Raw genomic sequence first — 16,273 nt, forward strand, 5'->3', positions numbered from 1 at the left:
GCTTAGGAAAGGAGTTGTGGCTAGGAGGGAAGGGGCAAAGGGCGTTGGTCAGAGCGACCAATCACAGAGGAGATACCAAAGCAACTTTCGGGGAAGTGTGGTTTGTATTTCCATGACATTGATACCACTAACTATAAAGCTCCAACCTCTCAAGGTTGACCTATCATATACGGTTCTTAATATGTTGACAAAGGAAGTCAATCCCTATCCAGATCCACCTCGTTTTTGACTGGCAATTCAAAAAATAACTTCTGGTGATTGGCTCAAACGCGCGTCACTTTTACACAGTCCCCACCCACTAATACGTCAGTCAGACAACAATGGCGGCCTTCGCTGTAGCACGGAGCCGCTGCGTTCTGCTTTCCGGACTAAAAGCTTCTTTTAAAACATTCGGACAGGTAAAACATGGCGTGGCTTCGGCAGCCGTTGCACAGTCCGAGCTGCAGCAACAGTCGCGGCGGTGGTATTCCGTTAGTCATCTCTCCGTCCAGGAGAGGATAGACAGAAAGAGGAATGCTGCGCTGATCGGAGGAGGTCAGAAGAGAATTGACGCGCAACACAAAAGGGTAAATAATCTGAGCATGCGCAAGTGTCTGTCAGTTTGATGGTGTATTTATCTGTTTGCCTGTCTGTCGGTCCGTTTAACGTTTTGTCTGTGTAATGATCTTCTCCACAGGGGAAGCTGACAGCCAGAGAGAGAGTTGAGCTCCTGTTGGATAAAGACTCGTTTGTAGAGTGTGACATGTTTGTGGAACATCGCTGCTCTGACTTCGGCATGGAAGAGGACCACAACAAGGTAACACTTCAGCATAGAGGTTCATACGTTTTATCCAGCCTATGGACACAATGGAATAAACTGATTCATTAAAAAAAAAAGTTGATTCAGTCATCAACATGGTTTCAGCTTCCCTCTCCCTCTAGTTCGCAGGGGACAGTGTGGTGACTGGACAGGGGAGGATCAACGGAAGGCTGGTGTATGTCTTCAGTCAGGTACACACACACACACACATGCACACGCACGCACGCAAGTAGTTACCATTTATTTTCATAATTAAATGTCTCTTGCTCTGTCTTAGGACTTCACAGTATTTGGAGGCAGTCTGTCTGGGGCTCACGCACAGAAGATCTGTAAGGTAGGAGGACGGGCTCACTCTCCAGGGCCTGGTGGTTCACACCACTCCTGCTTCTCATTCATTACTTCTAGTCACATCCCTTTGTCTGTAGATCATGGACCAGGCCATGATGGTGGGTGCTCCAGTCATTGGTCTAAACGACTCTGGCGGAGCCAGGATACAGGAGGGGGTGGAGTCACTGGCTGGATACGCTGACATCTTCCTGGTAAGGGGGCGAGGCTTGATTAGACTGGTTACTGGGATGAGGATGGCAGCAAATAAATGACATTGCTTCTAAATGTACTCTCTTTCTCCGGTCTCTCGCTCTCTTCCTGTCTCTCCCGGTCTCACGCTCTCTTCTGGTCTCTCCCGATCTCTCGCTCTCTTCCTGTCTCTTGCTCTCTTCCTGTCTCTCCCGGTCTCTCGCTCTCTTCCTGTCTCTCCCGGTCTCACGCTCTCTCCCGGTCTCTTGCTCTCTTCCTGTCTCTCCCGGTCTCTCGCTCTCTTCCTGTCTCTCCCGGTCTCACGCTCTCTCCCGGTCTCTTGCTCTCTTCCTGTCTCTCCCGGTCTCTCGCTCTCTTCCTGTCTCTCCCGGTCTCACGCTCTCTCCCGGTCTCTTGCTCTCTTCTGGTCTCTCCCGGTCTCTCGCTCTCTTCCTGTCTCTCCCGGTCTCACGCTCTCTTCTGGTCTCTCGCTCTCTTCCTGTCTCTCCCGGTCTCTCGCTCTCTTCCTGTCTCTCCCGGTCTCTTGCTCTCTTCCTGTCTCTCCCGGTCTCTTGCTCTCTTCCTGTCTCTCCCGGTCTCTTGCTCTCTCTCGGTCTCTCGCTCTCTTCCTGTCTCTCCCGGTCTCACGCTCTCTTCTGGTCTCTCCCGGTCTCACGCTCTCTTCTGGTCTCACGCTCTCTTCTGGTCTCTCCCGGTCTCACGCTCTCTTCTGGTCTCTCCCGGTCTCACGCTCTCTTCTGGTCTTTCCCGGTCTCACGCTCTCTTCTGGTCTCTCCCGGTCTCACGCTCTCTTCTGGTCTTTCCCGGTCTCACGCTCTCTTCTGGTCTTTTCCTGTTCTCCCGGTCTTCACTCTCTTCCTCTCCCGGTCTCACGCTCTCTTCTGTCTCTCCCGGTCTCACGCTCTCTTCCTGTCTCTCCCGGTCTCTTGCTCTCTCTCGGTCTCTCGCTCTCTTCCTGTCTCTCCCGGCCTCTTGCTCTCTCTCGGTCTCTCGCTCTCTTCCTGTCTCTCCCGGTCTCTCGCTCTCTTCCTGTCTCTCCCGGTCTCTCGCTCTCTTCCTGTCTCTCCCGGTCTCTCGCTCTCTTCCTGTCTCTCCCGGTCTCACGCTCTCTTCCTGTCTCTCCCGGTCTCACGCTCTCTTCCTGTCTCTCCCGGTCTCACGCTCTCTTCCTGTCTCTCCCGGTCTCACGCTCTCTTCCTGTCTCTCCCGGTCTCTTGCTCTCTCTCGGTCTCTCTCTCTCGGTCTCTCGCTCTCTTCCTGTCTCTCCCGGTCTCTCGCTCTCTTCCTGTCTCTCCCGGTCTCTCGCTCTCTTCCTGTCTCTCCCGGTCTCTCGCTCTCTTCCTGTCTCTCCCGGTCTCACGCTCTCTTCCTGTCTCTCCCGCTCTCTCCCGGTCTCTCGCTCTCTTCCTGTCTCTCCCGGTCTCTCGCTCTCTTCCTGTCTCTCCCGGTCTCTTGCTCTCTTCCTGTCTCTCCCGGTCTCTTGCTCTCTTCCTGTCTCTCCCGGTCTCTCGCTCTCTTCCTGTCTCTCCCGGTCTCTTGCTCTCTCTCGGTCTCTCGCTCTCTTCCTGTCTCTCCCGGTCTCTCACTCTCTTCCTGTCTCTCCCGGTCTCACGCTCTCTTCCTGTCTCTCCCGGTCTCACGCTCTCTCCCGGTCTCTCGCTCTCTTCCTGTCTCTCCCGGTCTCTCGCTCTCTTCCTGTCTCTCCCGGTCTCTTGCTCTCTTCCTGTCTCTCCCGGTCTCTTGCTCTCTTCCTGTCTCTCCCGGTCTCTCGCTCTCTTCCTGTCTCTCCCGGTCTCTTGCTCTCTCTCGGTCTCTCGCTCTCTTCCTGTCTCTCCCGGTCTCACGCTCTCTTCTGGTCTCTCCCGGTCTCACGCTCTCTTCTGGTCTCACGCTCTCTTCTGGTCTCTCCCGGTCTCACGCTCTCTTCTGGTCTCTCCCGGTCTCACGCTCTCTTCTGGTCTTTCCCGGTCTCACGCTCTCTTCTGGTCTCTCCCGGTCTCACGCTCTCTTCTGGTCTTTCCCGGTCTCACGCTCTCTTCTGGTCTTTCCCGGTCTCACGCTCTCTTCTGGTCTCTCCCGGTCTCACGCTCTCTTCCTGTCTCTCCCGGTCTCTTGCTCTCTCTCGGTCTCTCGCTCTCTTCCTGTCTCTCCCGGTCTCTTGCTCTCTCTCGGTCTCTCGCTCTCTTCCTGTCTCTCCCGGTCTCTCGCTCTCTTCCTGTCTCTCCCGGTCTCTCGCTCTCTTCCTGTCTCTCCCGGTCTCACGCTCTCTTCCTGTCTCTCCCGGTCTCACGCTCTCTTCCTGTCTCTCGCTCTCTTCCTGTCTCTCCCGGTCTCTCGCTCTCTTCCTGTCTCTCCCGGTCTCACGCTCTCTCCCGGTCTCTCGCTCTCTTCCTGTCTCTCCCGGTCTCACGCTCTCTCCCGGTCTCACGCTCTCTTCCTGTCTCTCCCGGTCTCTCGCTCTCTTCCTGTCTCTCCCGGTCTCTCGCTCTCTTCCTGTCTCTCCCGGTCTCTCGCTCTCTTCCTGTCTCTCCCGGTCTCTCGCTCTCTCCCGGTCTCTCCCGGTCTCACGCTCTCTCCCGGTCTCTCGCTCTCTTCCTGTCTCTCCCGGTCTCTCGCTCTCTTCCTGTCTCTCCCGGTCTCTTGCTCTCTCTCGCTCTCTTCCTGTCTCTCCCGGTCTCTCGCTCTCTCGCTCTCTTCCTGTCTCTCCCGGTCTCTCGCTCTCTTCCTGTCTCTCCCGGTCTCTCGCTCTCTCCCGGTCTCTCCCGGTCTCACGCTCTCTCCCGGTCTCTTGCTCTCTTCCGGTCTCTTGCTCTCTTCCTGTCTCTCCCTGTCTCTCCCGGTCTCTTGCTCTCTTCCGGTCTCTTGCTCTCTTCCTGTCTCTCCCTGTCTCTCCCGGTCTCTCGCTCTCTCCCTGTCTCTCCCGGTCTCACGCTCTCTCCCGGTCTCACGCTCTCTCCCGGTCTCACGCTCTCTCCCGGTCTCTTGCTCTCTTCCTGTCTCTCGCTCTCTCCCTGTCTCTCCCGGTCTCTTGCTCTCTTCCTGTCTCTTCCTGTCTCTCCCGGTCTCTCGCTCTCTTCCTGTCTCTCCCGGTCTCACGCTCTCTTCCTGTCTCTCCCGGTCTCACGCTCTCTCCCTGTCTCTCCCGGTCTCACGCTCTCTTCCTGTCTCTCCCGGTCTCACGCTCTCTTCCTGTCTCTCCCGGTCTCACGCTCTCTTCCTGTCTCTCCCTGTCTCTCCCGTCTCTCCCGGTCTCACGCTCTCTCCCGGTCTCTCCCGGTCTCACGCTCTCTTCCTGTCTCTCCCTGTCTCTCCCGGTCTCTTGCTCTCTTCCTGTCTCTCCCGGTCTCTTGCTCTCTTCCTGTCTCTCGCTCTCTTCCTGTCTCTCCCGGTCTCTTGCTCTCTCCCGGTCTCTTTTTCTCTGTAGAGGAATGTGATGGCTTCAGGTGTGGTTCCTCAGATCTCTCTGATCATGGGTCCCTGTGCTGGAGGAGCTGTCTACTCTCCTGCCCTGACCGACTTCACCTTTATGGTCAAGGTAAGACACACACACAGTATAAGAGAACCACAGGACCCTTCCTGTATAGATTTACTGTACAATTAATACAACTAACATGGGTTATATCCAGATCTTTGATTTTGTGTGTGTGTGTAGGACACCTCATACCTGTTCATCACAGGTCCTGACGTAGTGAAGTCTGTCACCAATGAAGACGTCACTCAGGAGGAACTGGGAGGAGCTAAAACACACACCGCCGTGTCAGGCGTCGCTCACCGTGCGTTTGAGAACGACATCGATGCTCTGCTCAACCTCCGAAACTTCTTCAACTTCCTTCCCCTTAGCAACCAGGACCCCGCCCCCGTTACTGAGTGCCACGACCCCAGGTACCCAACCACAGAACACCTCTGACAGACTAGCCAATCACAGAACTGACCATGGCATTTGGGATATTCCTGAAATGTAATCCATATGAATGGCCTTTGGAGGATGTTTGATCTCATCCCTCTCCTCTCCAGTGATAGACTGGTTCCTGGTCTGGACACCATTGTTCCCTTTGAGACCACTAAAGCCTACGACATGCTGGACATCATCCAGGGGGTAGGACACACACACACACACACACACACACACACACAGCCTGTTGTCTATTGATCTGTGGGTTTAACTTTAGATTGCGGACGAGAGGGAGTTCTTTGAGATCATGCCTAACTACGCTAAAAACATCGTAGTGGGATTCGCTCGCATGAACGGACGAACTGTTGGAATTGTAGGGAATCAACCTAAAGTAGCGTCTGGTGAGTAGAAGAGTCGGATGGATTGGTGATGATGATAGTGGTGGTGGTTGTGATGGCGATGATGACGGTGGTGGTGACGATAATGACGTGTTGGTGATGACAATGACGTGGTAGTGGTGGTGATGACAATAATGACGTGGTGGTGATGACGATAATGACGTGGTAGTGGTGGTGATGATAATGGTAGTGATACTTCTCCTGTGTGTGTGCAGGTTGTCTGGACATTAACTCATCAGTGAAGGGAGCTCGCTTCGTTCGTTTCTGCGACGCTTTCAACATCCCCATCCTCACCTTCGTGGACGTGCCTGGTTTCCTGCCAGGTAGTGCGCAAGTCTGACTTTCCTCATGAATAATTGGCATGTCAAAAAGTAGATGACTCACTGGACAGCTTTCACATAAATTGTGAAACGTCCGTACTGCGATCAACTGTCATTTTTAATCAAAACAAGTTCGATTTTTTTCAAACCAGAGGATTCCACCTTCCTCACCGTTTCCCTCAGGTACGTCTCAGGAGTATGGCGGTATCATCCGACACGGGGCCAAGCTACTGTTTGCCTTTGCTGAGGCCACCGTCCCCAAGATCACCATCATCACTAGGAAGGCCTACGGAGGAGCGTATGACGTCATGAGTTCCAAGCACCTGAGAGGAGATGTGAACTACGCCTGGCCGTCTGCAGAGGTGGCCGTGATGGGAGCCAAGGTAACACAACACACCTTCTACACAAGACCAAGGTAACACACCTTCTACACAAGACCAAGGTAACACACCTTCTACACAAGACCAAGGTAACACACCTTCTACACAAGACCAAGGTAACACACCTTCTACACAAGACCAAGGTAACACACCTTCTACACAAGACCAAGGTAACACACCTTCTACACAAGACCAAGGTAACACACCTTCTACACAAGACCAAGGTAACACACCTTCTACACAAGACCAAGGTAACACACACCTTCTACACAAGACCAAGGTAACACACACCTTCTACACAAGACCAAGGTAAGACAACACACCTTCTACACAAGACCAAGGTAAGACAACACACCTTCTACACAAGACCAAGGTAAGACACACACCTTCTACACAAGACCAAGGTAACACACCTTCTACACAAGACAACACACTTTCTACACAAGACCAAGGTAACACAACACACCTACACAAGACCAAGGTAACACAACACACCTCCTACACAAGACCAAGGTAACGCAACACACCTCCTACACAAGACCAAGGTAACGCAACACACCTCCTACACAAGACCAAGGTAACGCAACACACCTCCTACACAAGACCAAGGTAACGCAACACACCTCCTACACAAGACCAAGGTAACGCAACACACCTCCTACACAAGACTAAGGTAACGCAACACACCTCCTACACAAGACCAAGGTAACGCAACACACCTCCTACACAAGACCATAGTAACGCAACACACCTCCTACACAAGAACAAGGTAACGCAACACACCTCCTACACAAGACCAAGGTAACGCAACACACCTCCTACACAAGACCAAGGTAACGCAACACACCTCCTACACAAGACCAAGGTAACGCAACACACCTCCTACACAAGACCAAGGTAACGCAACACACCTCCTACACAAGACCAAGGTAACGCAACACACCTCCTACACAAGACCAAGGTAACGCAACACACCTTCTACACAAGCCCACGGTAACGCAACACACCTCCTACACAAGACCAAGGTAACGCACGCATACTTCTAGCCATGGCAACATTCACAATGTCAAAATGGGAAAAGGTCAGTGCTCACTTGAAAACATCCCCAACATGTCTTTCTGTAACATGTTCCCAGGGAGCTGTACAGATCATCTTCAGAGGGAAATCCAACCAGGCAGAGCAGGAGGCTGAATACGTAGAGAAGTTCGCCAACCCTTTCCCTGCCGCTGTCAGAGGTACACACACACACACACACACTCCATCCGTTCCAACAAACATTACACCCACTCCCCCGTCGTAACCGTGTGTGTTTCAGGGTTCGTGGATGACATCATCGTGCCGTCGACCACCCGGAAGAGGATCTGTAGGGATCTGGAGGTTCTGGCCTCCAAGAAACAGACCAACCCCTGGAAGAAACACGCCAACATCCCACTCTAACAGACACCTTCATCCACCCGACCGGTCTGTCTCCAATTTCACCTGTAGCTTAGAGCAGGGCTCTCCAACCCTGTAGGTTTTCACTCCAACCCTGTTCCTGGAGAGATACCTTCCTGTAGGTTTTCACTCCAACCCTGTTCCTGGAGAGCTACTGTCCTGTAGGTTTTCACTCCAACCCTAATCTAGCGCACTTGATTCTAACAATTTGTTGGTTGATAAGCTGAATCAGGTCAGTTACAGGAAAGTATCTCTCCAGGAACAGGGTTGGAGAGCCCTGGATTAGATCCACTTATCTGTCCCTAACCCTGTGGGACTTGTTAGGAAGAATCCGCATTTTTCTGTCTGGTGAATCCAGACTGATTTGTTAAATAAAATCATTGAAATTGTAAAGATGTCTGTCTTTGTCCGTGTGTGAGACAGAACTTTATATCCCAATGAGTGTAATGTAATTGCTAAAATATACTTAAGTATCACAAGTAAAACTTTAAAATTCCTTATATTATGCAAACTAAACAGCACCCATTTTGTTACTATATAGGGAGAGCCAGAGGCACACCAACTGATCTTCCACATCAGAGGCAGTAGGGATGTTCTCATGTTAAGTTTAAGAATTGGACCATTTCCTGTCATTGGAAATGTAATGAGTACTTTGGGTGTCGGAGAAAAGTACATTTTTCTTTAGGAATGTAGTGGAGTAAAGTACAGATACTGTTGTTGGGGCTCAGTCTCCATAGTTCTTGGTCCTCCCCCTCTGGAGTCAAGTAGACAGCTTGTCTTGGAATTAAGTCTTATTTTTATATATACACAGTGCATTCGGAAAGTATTCCACATTTTGTTATGTTGCAGCCTTATTCCAAATCAGGTTCAAGGATAACAGAATGCACCTGAGCTCAATTTATAGTCTCACAGCAAAGAGTCTGAATATTGGTCAATTATCTTTTTTATTTATGTGCAAAAATGTCAACCTGTTTTCACTTTGTCATTGATAAGGGAAACATTTAATCAATTTTTTAATAAGGCTGTAACGTAACAAAATGTGAAAAGTCAAGGGGTCTGAATACTTTCCGTAGGCACTGTATGGAGTCTATTCTTAGAACCGGTCCAAAACACACAATCCAGGATTAGATTACAGATTTTATTTATTTAAAAAAGATAAGATCAACAAGTTCACAGGAAGAAAAAAAACAGTATTTCAGAAGGTTAAAGGGCAGGTGATGCCATCGCTACAGAAAGAACCAATCATCTCTGATATTTACAGAAGGGCAGCTTAACCAGCCAGTAGAAGAACAATAGGGGTGGGTCAAAGTGATAAGACAACCAATCAACTGTTATGTGTAACTACAGCCACATAAGACTAGAGGGGTATTCTCTGCTGGTCTCCACCTTCATATGCACTGATCTGAAAAGAGGACAAGTGAAATGAATATGGTAGAAGGCTACTGGATATTAGCAGTTACCTGTCCAGGTCTTCCTCATCAGTGCAGATGAAAAGGAAGTCACTTTAGACTGAGCCTGCACAACTACCTATGGTCGCACTGGACACACCCTTATATGGCGCTTAACAGGCTGGGTATCCATGGCAACAGCCTGAGCAGTAGGGCCTAATCAGATATAAGCATTTAGGCAACCGTTTGGCAACAAACAAGATACTTTTTCAGAAAGATAACTGTACAAACAAATATATCAGACAAAAAAAATTAAAAACTCACTTCATTTAAAACTTTGTACTAAAGCTACTGAAATTCAAAATATATGTATTTTTAAAACGTCTTTAAAAAGCCGCAATTCCACCGTGGGTGTGTCTGTCTGAAGCTCTGATGGGGAGTGGCTTGGGATTTGGCTATGATGTCACAGCCTCTTGTATGGCCAATGAGAACTCTTCTAGTTCTGGTCCCATTGCTTGCTGTTTGGTGCATTTGCCAATAAAACCAAATACAGGATATTCTCAACACTATTGAAAGGGAAGAGAGAGTAAAGAGAGACAGGAGTGAGAGAGTAAAGATTTATCACATTAAATATCAAGTTCCATCTGGGGGGGGGGTCTATACATGACGTCGGAAGTGGAACGAAACAACCATACAACTGTGTGGCATGGGGGACTGTATAGCCGGGCGCACAGGGCCATGAGTACCACAGAGCTAGCGGAGAGATTAGCCAGAATGCTAACAAGTTAGGAAGGAAGGGCCGAAAGTTTACAATATTTTTAAAGAAATGTGGAACAATGTTTTGTACGATATTTTGTCCGATATTCTGTCCGGTTTGTAGCCAACACACCCACACGTCCACTGAACGATAAAAGATCTTCTCTATGTACGATAGATACTCTGTACGATATTTTGTCCGAAATTCTCAGGGTTGCGTGGGATCCTCCGGCCGGTCAGTGAGTGGATCCCTGGAGCTTCAGGGTAGATCCCAACAGATCCACACACACACACAAACACAAGGCCGTCAACTGGCTGATCAGAGTTCGTCTGGGTGTTCAAGTGTGTGTGATAAAAGTTCTGACAAGACAGTCTGATGTTTGATTGACAGCTCATCATGTCGAAGGCTCCTCCCCCTTTCAGGAAGGACCGGGAACACTGGATCAGAACATGGGCATGGTGAAACCCTGGGATAACGGACGAAAGAGATGTCGTTAAAAGACAGATATCATCATGGATCATGTCTTAGGGTCACACTGGTTTACCACTGCAAGGCTGTGTGTGTTCTGCTTACCGACTCGTCCTCGATCATGGCTGCTGAGTCGAAGAAGTCTGGTCTGAGCTCCGCCCTCTCACGTCTGTTCCTGGAGGGAGGCTGGAAAACAGAACGCGAGAATCAACAAATGAAGCGATACACACTGGACGAATTACACAACAGAATTGACGATCGAATCAATCACGACAGACAGGAAGTGATGTCACTGACCAGGTCGATGACCATGGTGTCTTCGAACTCCTCGTTCATGTCCTCCAGTTGACCTCGCGATGACATCATGACGTCCTCAAAGATTGGCTCTGCGTCATCCTCCATAAGACCACGACTAGAGAGAGAGAAAGGTGGGGGGGTCAGTAAATACACACACTAGAATAGAGAGAGAGAGGTGGGGGGTCAGTACATACACACACTAGACTAGAGAGAGAGAGAGGTGGGGGGGGGTCAGTACATACACACACTAGACTAGAGAGAAAGGTGGGGGGTCAGTACATACACACACTAGAATAGAGAGAGAGAGGTGGGGGTCAGTACATACACACACTAGAATAGAGAGAGAGAGGTGGGGGGGGTCAGTACATACACACACTAGACTAGAGAGAAGAGGGTGGGGGGGGTCAGTACATACACACACTAGACTAGAGAGAAAGGTGGGGGGTCAGTACATACACACACTAGACTAGAGAGAGAGAGGTGGGGGGGTCAGTATATACACACACGAGAGAGAGAGAGGTGGGGGGTCAGTACATACACACACTAGAGAGAGAGAGGTGGGGGTCAGTATATACACACACTAGAGAGAGAGAGAGAGGTGGGGGTCAGTACATACACACACTAGAGAGAGAGGTGGGGGGTCAGTACATTCTCTCTAGTGTGTGTAGAGAGGTGACCCCCACTAGAGAGAGAGGTCTCTCTCTCTCCAGTGTGTGTCAGTACATACACACACTAGAGAGAGAGTGTGTGTGAGGTGGGGGTCAGTACATACACACACTAGAGAGAGAGGTGGGGGGTCAGTACATACACACACTAGAGAGAGAGAGAGAGGGGGGGGTCAGTACATACACACACTAGAGAGAGAGAGGTGGGGGGTCAGTATATACACACACTAGAGAGAGAGAGAGAGAGAGTGGGGGGTCAGTATATACACACACTAGAGAGAGAGAGGTGGGGGGGGGTCAGTACATACACACACTAGAGAGAGAGAGAGAGGTGGGGGGTCAGTATATACACACACTAGAGAGAGAGAGGTGGGGGGTCAGTACATACACACACTAGAGAGAGAGAGGTGGGGGGTCAGTATATACACACACTAGAGAGAGAGAGAGTGGGGGGTCAGTACATACACACAGCTAGAGAGAGAGAGGTGGGGGGTCAGTATATACACACACTAGAGAGAGAGAGGGGGGGGTCAGTACATACACACACTAGAGAGAGAGAGAGAGAGTGGGGGGTCAGTATATACACACACTAGAGAGAGAGAGAGAGGTGGGGGGGGGTCAGTACATACACACACTAGAGAGAGAGGTGGGGGTCAGTATATACACACACACTAGAGAGAGAGAGAGTGGGGGTCAGTATATACACACACTAGAGAGAGAGAGGGGAGAGAGAGGTGGGGGGGGTCAGTATATACACACACTAGAGAGAGAGAGTGGGGGGTCAGTATATACACACACTAGAGAGAGAGAGAGGGGGGGGGTATATACACACACTAGAGAGAGAGAGAGAGAGAGGTGGGGGGGGTCAGTATATACACACACTAGAGAGAGAGAGAGAGAGAGGTGGGGGGTCAGTATATACACACACTAGAGAGAGAGAGAGAGGTGGGGGTCAGTATATACACACACTAGAGAGAGAGAGGTGGGGGGGGTCAGTATATACACACACTAGAGAGAGAGAGGTGGGGGGTCAGTATATACACACACTAGAGAGAGAGGGGGGTCAGTATATACACACACTAGAGAGAGAGAGAGGGGGGGGTCAGTATATACACACACTAGAGAGAGAGAGAGGTGGGGGGTCAGTATATACACACACTAGAGAGAGAGAGAGAGAGAGGTGGGGGGGGTCAGTATATACACACACTAGAGAGAGAGAGGTGGGGGGTCAGTATATACACACACTAGAGAGAGAGGTGGGGGTGGGGGAGAGAGAGGTCAGTATATACACACACTAGAGAGAGAGAGGTGGGGGGTCAGTACATACACACACTAGAGAGAGAGAGAGAGTGGGGGGTCAGTATATACACACACTAGAGAGAGAGGTGGGGGGTCAGTATATACACACACTAGAGAGAGAGAGGTGGGGGTCAGTACATACACACACTAGAGAGAGAGAGAGAGAGGTGGGGGGTCAGTATATACACACACTAGAGAGAGAGGTGGGGGGGTCAGTACATACACACACGAGAGAGAGAGAGAGGTGGGGGGGTCAGTACATACACACACTAGAGAGAGAGAGGTGGGGGGTCAGTACATACACACACGAGAGAGAGAGAGAGAGGTGGGGGGTCAGTATATACACACACTAGAGAGAGAGGTGGGGGTCAGTATATACACACACTAGAGAGAGAGGTGGGGGGTCAGTATATACACACTAGAGAGAGAGGTGGGGGGTCAGTATATACACACACTAGAGAGAGAGGTGGGGGGGTCAGTACATACACACACTAGAGAGAGAGGTGGGGGGGTCAGTATATACACACACTAGAGAGAGAGGTGGGGGGGTCAGTATATACACACACTAGAGAGAGAGGTGGGGGGTCAGTATATACACACACTAGAGAGAGAGGTGGGGGGGGTCAGTATATACACACACTAGAGAGAGAGGTGGGGGGTCAGTATATACACACACTAGAGAGAGAGGTGGGGGGTCAGTATATACACACTAGAGAGAGAGAGGTGGGGGGTCAGTATATACACACACTAGAGAGAGAGGTGGGGGGTCAGTATATACACACACTAGAGAGAGAGAGGGGGGTCAGTATATACACACACTAGAGAGAGGTGGGGGGTCAGTACATACACACACGAGAGATAGAGAGAGAGAGGTGGGGGGTCAGTACATACACACACTAGAGAGAGAGGTGGGGGGTCAGTATATACACACACTAGAGAGAGAGGTGGGGGGTCAGTACATACACACACTAGAGAGAGAGAGAGGGGGGGGGTCAGTATATACACACACTAGAGAGAGAGAGTGGGGGTCAGTACATACACACACGAGAGAGAGAGAGAGGTGGGGGGGGGTCAGGGGAGAGAGAGAGGTATATATACACACACGAGAGAGAGAGAGGTGTATATACACACACTAGAGAGAGAGGTGGGGGTCAGTATATACACACACTAGAGAGAGAGGTGGGGGTCAGTATATACACACACTAGAGAGAGAGGTGGGGGGTCAGTATATACACACACTAGAGAGAGAGGTGGGGGGTCAGTACATACACACACTAGAGAGAGAGGTGGGGGGGGTCAGTATATACACACACTAGAGAGAGAGGTGGGGGGGTCAGTATATACACACACTAGAGAGAGAGGTGGGGGGGTCAGTATATACACACACTAGAGAGAGAGGTGGGGGGTCAGTACATACACACACTAGAGAGAGAGGTGGGGGTCAGTATATACACACTAGAGAGAGAGGTGGGGGGGGGTCAGTATATACACACTATATATATAGATAGATAGAGAGAGAGGGGGTGGGGGGGGTCAGTACATACACACACTAGAGAGAGAGGTGGGGGTCAGTATATACACACACTATATAGATAGATAGATAGAGAGAGAGGGGGGTGGGGGGTCAGTACATACACACACTAGAGAGAGAGGTGGGGGTCAGTATATACACACACTATATAGATAGATAGATAGAGAGAGAGGTGGGGGGTCAGTATATACACACACTAGAGAGAGAGAGGTGGGGGGTCAGTACATACACACACTATATATATAGATAGATAGAGAGAGAGGGGGTGGGGGGTCAGTACATACACACATGAGAGAGAGAGGTGGGGGTCAGTATATACACACACTATATAGATAGATAGATAGAGAGAGAGGGGGGTGGGGGGTCAGTACATACACACATGAGAGAGAGAGGTGGGGGTCAGTATATACACACACTATAGATAGATAGATAGATAGAGAGAGAGGGGGGGGGGGTCAGTACATACACACACTAGAGAGAGAGGTGGGGGTCAGTATATACACACACTATATAGATAGATAGATAGAGAGAGAGGTGGGGGGTCAGTATATACACACACTAGAGAGAGAGGTGGGGGGGTCAGTATATACACACACTAGAGAGAGAGGTGGGGGGTCAGTACATACACACACTATATATATAGATAGATAGAGAGAGAGGGGGTGGGGGGTCAGTACATACACACATGAGAGAGAGAGGTGGGGGGTCAGTATATACACACACTATATAGATAGATAGATAGAGAGAGAGGGGGGTGGGGGGTCAGTATATACACACATGAGAGAGAGAGGTGGGGGGTCAGTATATACACACACTATATAGATAGATAGATAGAGAGAGAGGGGGGTGGGGGGTCAGTACATACACACATGAGAGAGAGAGGTGGGGGGTCAGTATATACACACACTATATAGATAGATAGAGAGAGAGGGGGTGGGGGGGTCAGTACATACACACATGAGAGAGAGAGAAAGAGGTGGGGGGGCCAGTACATACACACACTAGACGAGAGAGAGAGCGAGAGAGCGAGAGAGAGAGAGATGGGGGTCAGTACATACACACACACTAGACTAGAGAGAGAGAGAGGTGGGGGGTCAGTACATACACACACACTAGACACGCACACACACACTAGACACGCACTAGACACACACACACACTAGACAAGCACACACACACACGCACTAGACACGCACACTAGACACGTACACACACACACACTAGACACACACACACTAGACCCGCACACACTAGACACGCACGTACACACACTAGACACGCACGTACACACACTAGACACGCACGTACACACACTAGACACGCACGTACACACACTAGACACGCACGTACACACACTAGACACGCACACACACACTAGAGACGCACACACACACTAGACACGCACTAGACACACACTAGACACGTACACACATACTAGACACGCACACACATACTAGACACGTACACACATACTAGACACGTACACACATACTAGACACGTACACACACACTAGACACGTACACACACACTAGACAAGTACACACACTAGACACGCACACACATACTAGACACGTACACACACACACGTACACACACACACGTACACAGTTTGTCTGACAGTCTGGTTGCGGGCCTTCATGTAGTTCATGGCTGTTCTATCCTTCCTGCTGTCCTCCATCTTCTGTTGGCCTAGCCAAGACATCTGCATCTGGGGACTGCAGAGGAGAGGGTTACACACACACACACACACACGCACACACACCATACACACCACACACTTACTTGTGTACATAGTCGTTCTCTGAGCCAGGTTCAGAGTCGTGGTCAGGTAGGTGTGTGTCAGCCGCCTGCCGTGGGTTTTCTCTGAGGACGGTGGAGGTGAGCTGAGGGGTGGTTAGCGCCCCCGGTGTCTGGAGGCTGTCATTACCACGAAGCCAGGAGGCCTCCACACTACTCTCCTCTAGTGGGCCGACAGAGAGAGAGAGAGACGGAGAAAAACTCACATTTAGCAACATCTGTAGGTACTTGTATTTATACAGGGAGTGTACAAAACATTAGGAACACCTGCTCTTTCTGTGACAGACTGACCTGGTGACAGTTATGATCC

General features: G+C 50.4%; 2 protein-coding genes across 2 annotated transcripts in view; one reads left to right on the forward strand and one right to left on the reverse strand.

Annotated features, from left to right (window-relative positions):
• The first annotated feature begins 289 nt into the window (after positions 1-289).
• Positions 290-8,153, forward strand: LOC115125423 (propionyl-CoA carboxylase beta chain, mitochondrial-like). The gene is made up of 13 exons (XM_065018866.1): positions 290-566; positions 677-796; positions 922-990; positions 1,077-1,133; positions 1,225-1,338; positions 4,761-4,871; positions 4,989-5,218; positions 5,351-5,432; positions 5,506-5,629; positions 5,842-5,949; positions 6,130-6,329; positions 7,462-7,561; positions 7,642-8,153. The coding sequence occupies exons 1-13, from the start codon at positions 321-323 to the stop codon at positions 7,761-7,763; spliced, it is 1,683 nt and encodes a 560-aa protein (XP_064874938.1). The 5' UTR covers positions 290-320; the 3' UTR covers positions 7,764-8,153.
• A 731-nt stretch (positions 8,154-8,884) lies between these two features.
• LOC115125422 (cohesin subunit SA-1) overlaps positions 8,885-16,273 on the reverse strand; it is a 42,264-nt gene continuing 34,875 nt past the window's right edge. The window contains exons 22-26 of the mRNA XM_065018867.1: positions 15,949-16,126; positions 15,771-15,881; positions 10,671-10,785; positions 10,479-10,559; positions 8,885-10,371 (exon numbers count right to left, since the gene is read on the reverse strand). Of these exons, the coding sequence (XP_064874939.1) occupies positions 10,348-10,371; positions 10,479-10,559; positions 10,671-10,785; positions 15,771-15,881; positions 15,949-16,126 (509 nt within the window). The 3' untranslated portion in view covers positions 8,885-10,347. The remainder of the gene's footprint in view (positions 10,372-10,478; positions 10,560-10,670; positions 10,786-15,770; positions 15,882-15,948; positions 16,127-16,273) is intronic.

The sequence above is a fragment of the Oncorhynchus nerka genome, linkage group LG5 (assembly GCF_034236695.1).
Source record: "Oncorhynchus nerka isolate Pitt River linkage group LG5, Oner_Uvic_2.0, whole genome shotgun sequence".
Taxonomy (NCBI): Eukaryota; Metazoa; Chordata; class Actinopteri; order Salmoniformes; family Salmonidae; genus Oncorhynchus; species Oncorhynchus nerka.